The 9760-nt window shown below is 38.8% G+C and overlaps 1 protein-coding gene across 1 annotated transcript; it reads right to left on the bottom strand.

The window, feature by feature from the left end:
- Positions 1–496: 496 nt before the first annotated feature.
- On the bottom strand, positions 497–9395 carry znf592 (zinc finger protein 592). The gene is made up of 10 exons (XM_081373166.1): positions 9364–9395; positions 8573–8727; positions 6190–8380; positions 5221–5399; positions 4934–5107; positions 4697–4841; positions 2340–2615; positions 2081–2193; positions 1849–1990; positions 497–1767 (listed from the first exon to the last, which is right to left on the bottom strand). Exons 3-10 carry the CDS (start codon positions 8359–8361, stop codon positions 1315–1317), a joined length of 3654 nt encoding a protein of 1217 aa, XP_081229292.1. The 5' UTR covers positions 8362–8380; positions 8573–8727; positions 9364–9395; the 3' UTR covers positions 497–1314.
- Positions 9396–9760: the final 365 nt, after the last annotated feature.

Consider the following 9760-nt stretch of genomic DNA (forward strand, 5'->3'; position numbering starts at 1 on the left):
AACGTAATGTAAGGGATTACTCTTAATTTTTCCTGTAATTTAATTAAAGTTACTTCTGATCTAATCACATTAAATACTATATAGATGTTAAAATGTGTTTTTAATGTAACTTTCTCCCTTTAAATACTTTGGTCAGTTCAATAATAATGTTTGCAGTTGTACTTCTGTTGTTGTTTGCAAGATTGCAGTTTTGTGTCTATTGTTCAACTGGTCGAGGTTGAAATATGATTCAGAAAGTAATTAGTAACAAGTAATTCAATACTTTTTAGAGTGTAATTAGTACAGTAATCTAATTACACAGTTGAAGATGATGTGATATTAACTTTATAGAGTAACTTACCCAAAACTGATCTCAATAAGATAATCAACGTTTTAATCTGAAACATTGGTGAAATAACTAAGAAATGACAAAAAACTAGTTATCTTATCGCTATATAGTTATAATTTTAAAGGCCCCCAAAACACCAAACCTCTACTGATAGCACAAACTGTAAAGTTGAGTCTCAGATGTCTTTAATATGTAAATTCTTCCTTTTTTCCCCATACAAGCATTTACAAAAGTGCTAAATTTGATTGTAAGAATGGCTCATTGAATATAAATGAGTAATCTACATGGAATGAATATGAAAATATATTTTCTCTGAGTGCAGATACCTGGGTTTAAGTGAATACCTTTCAGAATAATGTAATCTCCATAGTAGCAAATACTGTTACAGATGTTTAGCTTTGTGATACAAGTACGCTACCTAATAAATATAAAATAAACATCATCAGACATGCCCTTCCTTCAAGACCAACACAGCATAATCACCACCAACTATTGACCATCAAAGGGGCTTCAACATTTTTGGTGACCCTGAAAACAGCCATAATATTACATGACTGTCCCACTTATGGCTACAATATGTAACATACATAATATTTCCTGCATTGTAATGTACCCAAAACAGATTTGACATGGTACATGAACAAAAACATACAATTGCTCTGTAGAGAAACATTAAAACACATTGACATGATGCTTTTGCAATTACACAAAAATAAATTATGATTATCCACATACATAGGATGAACAAGCAAGCAGTAAAAAGTGACAATTATTTGCATGAATGTAACAGTTAAGTTAATCCAAAATAATGCAATGAAACTCTGAATGCAACATTATTTAATATATGTGATATATGTGACTTGAGATATAGTATTTGACTGTAAGGCATCATGTTTGCAGTACCACATTTATAAGCTGCATATTCTGCAATCACATGCTTGCAATTAAGTTGATTAGCAGCTTTCCACTGGTGTCCTTTCTTCTTTTCAGTCCTTTTCTTCCTCAAATCCACTTGTTTCTGATGACTGTGTGTTGTTGCTGTCTGTGGGCTCGGGGTGGAGTTTGCATTCCTCCTCCACTGTGGACAGACCAGTCTTTTTTGGCAAAAGAGGTCCAGTTTCATCGCTCAAGTCTGTTGAGTTTTCGTGTCCTCTCCCTGTCTCCTCATGCTCCTCTGGTTCTTTGACCTTGTGTACAATGAAGAGGTGTCTGCTGAGTGCTAGCTGAGATGTGAAACAAAGGCCGCAGTGTTGGCACTGGGGTGTGTTGCTATCGGTTCTGTGTTGAGGTATGTGTTCCTGAAACTGGGCCTGGTTTTCAGTGGTAAAGCCACATTTGGCGCAACGATAAAGTGGCTTAGGCCGCTTGGCAGGGGTGTTGTAGGATGTTCCCTCATTTCCTGGAACTCCATGGGCCTCCTCTGCTCTTCTTTTCGGCCTCTGAAAGAAGAAGTGTAGTTGTACACGCAGTACCTGAAGAAATGTTTCTATAAAATAAATAAATGAAGTATTTGTGATTACCTGGCCTGTGGGTTTGCCCACCTCCTGAGATGCTGGCTTTGCCATCTGGCTGAAATCTGGGTTCTTGATTCCATGCATCAAGCTGATGTGGTTCTTAAGCATAGAGTGTTTAGTGAAGGATATCCTCTCATTTGTGCAGTACCTTCAGAATGCATCGAGAAAGATACAAATCAAGGTTGCACTCTTCAGATAAGAAAGATGCCAAACAAATCTAACTATATAGTGGTTTTACCAGCATGTGTAAACCTTCTTTTTCCCATCGTGGTCACTGCGAATGTGTCGTTTCAGACTCAAGGATGAATTAAAGGACCTTTCACACTGTCGACAAGGATGCCTCTTTACAGACTGCAAATAAACATGAACGTTCAAATGTTAGAATCTTGAATCACAAATTGACTAGAGCAAAAAAAAGGAGTACTAGTCATTCAATCAAATACAAAATCCACACGCACTGTGCTTAACTTCATATCGATTGAAGGAAAGGATCTCACCCTGCCATGGCTGGTCTTCATGTGATTGACGAAGGTCTCCCTGTCTGGGACCCACAGGAGGCATTCTCCACAGGTCCAACCAGCATTCTTCATACTAACTCCAGCACTTGACTTCAGTGCAGCAGAACTCTCTCTTCCCTTCATGCTGGCCTCCTTAACCGGTTTGGTCAACCTTGGTTGGGGGTTTTGTGGTGACATTTTATCAGAGAAAGATATCGTCTCTGTCTTTTTAGGGCTTTTTTCTGCTTCACCTCTGAAAACGCCACCATGAATAGCCTGCAGATGAAAGAGACAATTTATTTCACTTTCTGAATATGAATATTTCAATATCTAAATTATATAAATACACAAACACTGATAGAAATGAGACAACATCTTTTGTACTGTGGCAGTACAATGGCATTGGGAAAAGCAGTGGCAGATTAAAGTCAAAAATAAATGACCAGCTATTTCTTTCCTCGATGCAACCATAAAAAACAACAACACTTATCTCTCCTTGCACTTTCATTCTGCCCCAGTATTATACTACAAAATCCTTTTTCTATTTATTTTTCCATTTATCCTGCTAAACAGATCTAAACCACATCAAATAAGACAATTTAAAATGCTTTCTCTGTGTTGACTGTATGCATCTCAAAGTTACAGCATTTTGCCTTATCTTTTGTTAAAAAGTTATTGTAATTACTTGACAAGCCAACCATCGCTCCTACAAAAAAATCTAAGAACCTTGGTGTCACACTGAACCACCATCTGTCATTTGCAAGCACCCCCAACTCAAATGACGCTCTCATCTTGACTACTACATGCCTCCCAGCATGCAATCAAACTCAAGCAGCTCACGAGGAATGCTATACATATGACCTCTTTCAAAAATATTTGGGTTAACTTAAAAAAAAAATCTTGCATTTTATCATATTTTGCCGAAAATAAATCATATCTGACCATAAGTCTCACCAGGTCAAAATTGCATTGTTAAGAGAAAAAAAAAACATATAAGTTGTATCGGTGTATTGTAAGTAACATTTTATTATTAAAAACAGGAATTATGTAAAATACCGGTGAATAAAAATGTATTTTTACAAACACAACAAATCCTAATTCAGTATTCAGAACAGAATATAAGTATATAAAAAAACTAATTATAGTGGCATTCATTATAAACAACATTTATTATAAATGCCAAACCTAAAATGAATTGAGCAAAACTGAAACTATCAGCGAATGGGAAATGCGCTATACAAATAAACTTTTGCTCATGTACCTCCTCATTTAGCATGAATCCAAATGTGTGCTTTGCACATGTTTTGTGTCCATGACACTAATTGGATTATATACAATGCTTTGGAATACGTTACAGCATGTTGAAGATGATTAAAAAAACGCAACATATATTCTGGAAAATATGGTATATATACAGTATTAGGTTTATTTAGACTGCACTTATTTGCATATGTACAGGAAGTACTTAATTCCTAGCAGATAATGTTCTAAATTGTCTGCTTGCCATCTGGTGATCACAACAGTCTCATAGCAGAACATCTGCTAAATGTCTTAAAGGGTTAGTTCACCCAAAAATGAAAATTCTGTCAGCAATTACTCACCCTCATGTTGTTCCAAGACTTTCGTTCATCTTCGGAACACAAATTACACAAGCAGCGCTTCTGGATTGTACGTCAGAACGTAGGCTCACTATTGGCCGACGCTGGTCATGTGTGTGATGCTGGCCAATTCAACCCAACAATACAATTCAAAACAATACAACCCAGAAGCGCTGCGCTGTTACACTATGTGAACTCACTCAGAGGCCCACACAGAAGAAAATGAATAGTTGAATACAGTTGGGTTTTTTTTTGCACAAAAAGTATTCTCGTCGCTTGATAAACTTAAGGTTGAGCCACTGTAGTCACTTGGACTATTTTAACGATGTCTTTACTAACTTTTCTGGGACGGCAGATATCGATTACATAGAAGCCTACGAAGGAGTAAGACAGCTCTCAGATTTCATCAAAAATAACTAAAGTCTTACAGGGTTGGAACAACATGAGGGTGAGTAATTACTGACAGAATTTTCATTTTTGGATGAACTAACCCTTTAAATGTAAATGTCTTGTAGAGTCAGACAGAAGCATAAAGTAGAAAATATGCATGGAATGAACTCACACCTCCTTCCAAACACTGAATACATTATTCAGTGAAGATTTCCTTCAATAAGTACATTTACATGCATCTATAATCTATATAGTGCTAGCACTCAATACTACCGGCACTGCAGAAAGGTTGGCACTGTTACATTTTTAAAAACTTAAATATCGACTAGGTAACGTAGAACCAGTGCATTTGACAACCCTAATACAAACCTTGAAATGTTGTACCAAAAGTAGTTTTTCTGGGAAGAATGAAGTGCACTCTGGACACTTGAACACACAAATACGATGATGAAAATGTTGATACAACAGCTGCTTCCTCTTGAAGACTGTTTCACAGGAACACTTGTAGATCACCCTGCCGAGAATGAATCAGAAGTAACTCCTCAACAAAGTTCTAGGAACACTTACAGTATTATGACAGTATAACAGATCAATAGATGCACTTACTGATGGCTGGGTTCACTGCCGCCATGCTTGTTTTTTACATGCATCAGACAGCCGTCAGAAGTTTTGAAGGCTACAGGACATATAGTGCACTTATAGAAGACCTGACAATGCTTCTCCTCAATGTGACTCTTCAAGAGGGACAGTGACATGAAAAGCATTTCACAATGCAGACACCTGAAGGAAATTGCATTTGAGTGAATCAGAGAGGGGGAGAGAGAGAGAGATGACAACATTAAAGAGATTCACAGAATGTCTTTGGCCTTGAGGTCACAGTTCAAGGTACTTACGAGTACCCAATTTTACGGGCATAATGGAGACAATTCTCTTTCACATGCTTCTGGATGTCCGCCGAGCGACTAAGTGCCCCACATTCAGGACAGCAATAAGGGGATTTGTGTGTGTGAATGCGTTGATGGGCCCTGTAGCTGCACTTGTTGGGAAGCAGCATTGAGCAAACTTTGCACATCTGTATTTAAAGAAAGCAAACACAAGGGTCAATGACTCGGCACTTGAGTGAACATGACGAACGCAAGGAAAAAGTTCTTAGAAATGTAATCACATTGATTTTTGGGGTTTTGAAAAAATCTCATACCATTATGAAGTAAAAAGTAATAACATGTCTTCCTTGCATCTTAAAAACAGGTTTAACCATTTACATTTAGCAGACACTTTTAACAAAAGCAACTTACATGGAATTTTAAGGTACACATTTACATTCTTATCAGTTTTTGCTTTACCTGGGAATCGAACCCATGACCTTAATGCTCTACTTTCTGAGCTACAAACATTTTTTTATACATTTTTTTTAAACGTCATAAAATATAAATGATTAAATAAAACTAGTTTTTGGGGGTAGCACCACATTAGAACTAATCTTGCCTAAAAATGTGAATGATCTGATATTTCAAGGAACTTTTAAAAGACCTTGACAGACAGTCATGAGGGTCTGCAGAGGTCCTTTCTATGATATCATTTCCTGCATATCGGTCAAGTCACATGACTTGATTTGTTGGACAAACTTAGAAAATAGAAAGCAGTGAAGCAGTTGTGTTTAAAAAAAATCCTAATATAAGATTATGAAATAATATTTTTCATAAATAAAAAATATCAAAAGAGGTACAGTCGTTTTGTGTGTGCACTGGATTTGAATGTTTTTTGAATAAAAATGTATTTTATGACCTATTTAATAATGTAGTAATAATTTACACTTTGTTACTCTTTGTGATTCCAGTAGTAATAATAATAATTTGACTCACCAGACCTTCAGCCTCCAATGATCTCTGATAATGACCTGCAAGTGCTGTGTAGTCTGACATCTGTTTATTACAGTCCAGACATTTGAATCCATGTCTAATAACTTTGTCGGGATAAAGTGGCAAGACTGCTTGGCCTTTGGATGACTCTGTGGTGTTGCTCCCGCAAGGGATCTGATTCACGGACTGCTTAGGTTTGGTGGGTACCAACATATGGTCAACCGCAATGGGCTTCATAAACAACTGAGTGCACTGCATCACCATACCTTTGTTCTTGTGTTCGCGAGCATGTGCCAGGAGAGCACATTTGTTGAAAAACACCAATGTTTTGGAGCAATGCGTGCATGCGACTTCAATATGCACACTCCTCCGGCTGTAATGGTAAGCAAGGCTCTTTTCCAGTCCGAACGAGTCTCCGCATTCTAGGCAGCAATAGCCTTGCGGTGGGAGCTTGATATTGGTGCCTGGTGGTGGACTCAGGTCAGGAACATATGTTGGCACTGGGTTTGAGTAATTCAACAGTCTGTTTAAGGTTCCAGCTGCAGTATTTGAGACAACAGCTCGTGTGTTTGGAGAGACTTTTTTAACTTGATGCACCAATGGTACAGAACTGCACACCATTGATGATGATAAGTGAGAGGGCTCCTGTCTGTTAGTGGAAGACCTTGCCGTAACCGAGGCAGCCACGCTATGTGGGACTAGATTTAGGTTTGCTAAGTGTAATGCCTTCGGAAGGTAGTTTGTATTAGCAGAAGAACCCATCTGAGCGGAAGAAGCCTTCCTTTGCTTGTTTCCACCATGTGTTGTCTTTAAGTTATGACTATTATTTTGGGTTTGAGGTTTCTTTGAGCTCCTTACCAATTTGGGGGTGGATTTACTCCCCAATAAGGCGGTCTTCGAGGCTTCCTGATTTCCATCTTCAAAAATGACCTCCGAAATGATATCATTTGAACGATACACAGGCAATGTTTTCGAGAAGGCATCTTCAACTGAGGATTGAGACGGCGAAGACCCAAACGGTGACGTGAGATCTTCGGTCTCAGAGTCTGGCAATATGCTTGTGACGGTGCGTTTGATTTCTCCAGATGAGGTTTTGATTGTCTTTATTCTGACTCGTGGTATGGCTGGAGGCGAGCCAGTAGCGACAGCTGGAGATGCTTTACCACTGCTGTCACTGCATATACTCATTGGGCTCTCAGGCTGTTTCACGAAACGTTTCACCACTTCTAGAGGACTTCTTGGGCTCTTTGGCGAAATGGGTATTTTTGGACTAATTTTCATGGTCTCTTTTGGGGTAACTGGAAAGTCCCTTGAATTAGTTTGCCCACCAGGATCCTTTTTAGCATTTAGGGCTACTAATGCATCAAGACAAGAGGACAATCTGGAGGAATGAGCTTTGTCACATGGACGGGAAGGACTAGTCGTCTCAGGGGTTGAATATGCATTTGTTCCACAATCTTGGATGCAGTCCCTCTTAGTCACAGAATCATAAGTTTTTGAGCAATCACACTCGAGATCATCCACACCTTTTGAACCATGATGTCTTTCATTGCACTTGTCTGTCAAGGTGGATGCATCTGGATTTCCATGACTGTCTAAAACAGGAAGAGACGAAGATGTAAAGAGTGAATTAGACGAGAAGTACGGTGTCTCTGCAGATTTTGGACGGTCATTGATTCCATTGCTTTGAATGTCTTCAGATTCCGGGCTTGATATTGGGCTAAACTGAGGCATAGACTCTGATAGAGTGGTAACTTTTTCAGCCTTGTAGAGGATGGGAATTTTTTCCAAGGAATGTTTTGAACAGTCCCCATTGACAGAAGAGTTATCCAGCCTTGGATAGCTAGAGAGATGTGTCTCCAGTGAGCCTGCAGAAGTTTTGAAACCATTTTGTAAAAGCTGCCCCAAATGAGAGCTCTCCTTCTCCACAAGATTTTCATAGGAGTTCTGACGGCTGGTGTTCTTTACTATAACACTGACAGCAGGGACATCAGTTGTAGGCACTGGGTGAGGGATCAAAACCGTGGCATCCATACACATCTCTGAGTGCTTCAGGTGTCCCTCTCCCTCATCTTGATTCCCATGAATGGCTTCTTTGGCATCCAGACTGGTTGCATCAGGGATGTCAAAGGCAGCCAATAGATCATCAAAATCAGGTGTCTTCATATCACCCATGATTGAAGGTTTTCAAAACCTGAAGCAAATACAATATAGAATGAGAATTAAATCAAATGATATGCAGACCACATACAATCAATGTAAAATAATTTAATACCACAACTAACAGACATAAAACCACATTACAACTTAATTTATCATCATAGATCTATAAAATATTGAATTGCAATGATGACTAAATACAAAATAAAGATTTAATAGTGTTCACCATTTGATTCCTGGTTAGTTCATCTCAGCAGTTGTTGGTGTCCATTAGATTTGCTGCTGTGGACTTTCATCTGCATTGCTCTGACACTTCCAGGAACTTCCATAGTACCAGTCCAGCCAGCTCAAAGACTTGTTTACGGAAACTTTGAATCCTTTCTAAGCAATTTAACATCATACTACTGTATTTCACATAACCACACTCCTGTTTTTCTTCCAGCCAGTTAAATATTATTCAGTATAGTTAGCCTGTCACCATCACATAAATTAGTTTAACCTGAAAACTGTCGAAGAATTTGTTTTAGACCGATAGAACACCTTTTTACAGGCGTTACGTCAATAAAATAACACATTTATCGACAGTCATGGGCTTTTTGTACGAGGATGTTGGAGAGTTAGCTTTAGCTTATATGCTAACTGAGAAAACAAACCTTCGGCAAGCTAACAAATCGTTCAAAACATTGCTTACAGTCATATTGGTACTATTTCATTCCGTAACACAGGACCTGTCATTTCTACCGTGTTTAATGTTAAGACAGAAGAGAGAAATGAAGAGAGCAAAGCGGTTCGTGTTGACAGAAGCTTTAGCTGTGCAGTCGGGTGCGCGCTTCTCTAACGTTAGCTGCTTGCATCCCAGCTCTGTAAATAACGCAAACCTGCGGTAATACTACAACAGTCTGCGGTTCTACAGCCAAACAAGCATTTAAAGCAACATTTTAAATGCCATGCAAATGGATGAGCAAGTCAGCGTAAGGTATGTTTGATTTGTGAGGTTTATAAAAGTGAGTTGTTTACAGTTGCCCGCTGTCTGCTAGCTAACAGCTCTCTCCCCTTCCTGTGTGCTTGAGAACCCCGCTCAACGCCACACACGGGCTGTGGCTCAAATACGTGCGAGCTGCCTACATAGACAGCATTTGTGGACAGACATTTTTGAACATGCAAAACGCGCCTATGACGCGCAAACATTCAGTTTATGCGCAACCACATAAATGTCTCCCCAAACTACAATAAAAAACCAAATAGCCTATTTCATAAAGCGTGTTTATAAGAGTGTTTACATGCTCTGGGACAAATTACTGAAAAAAGTCGTATTACCTCCATAGACTGTACGTCTGTGGACTGTACATGATTTCTTTGTGTTTTTCCTGATCAATCTCTATAGGCTGGCCATGCAAATTTAGCCATAATAGCC

Source organism: Scardinius erythrophthalmus (genome assembly GCF_964197995.2).
Source record: "Scardinius erythrophthalmus genome assembly, chromosome: 8".
Classification (NCBI taxonomy): domain Eukaryota; kingdom Metazoa; phylum Chordata; class Actinopteri; order Cypriniformes; family Leuciscidae; genus Scardinius; species Scardinius erythrophthalmus.

Coding starts and splice junctions, on each gene's coding strand:
- znf592 (XM_081373166.1), bottom strand. CDS start 8,361: ATGGGTGATATGAAGACACCTGATTTTGATGATCTATTGGCTGCCTTT. Junction 2,616..4,696: donor TTTTGGTACAACATTTCAAG/GTTTGTATTAGG, acceptor TTTCATCTGCAG/GCTATTCATGGTGGCGTTTT. Junction 2,194..2,339: donor TGAAGACCAGCCATGGCAGG/GTGAGATCCTTT, acceptor GTTTATTTGCAG/TCTGTAAAGAGGCATCCTTG.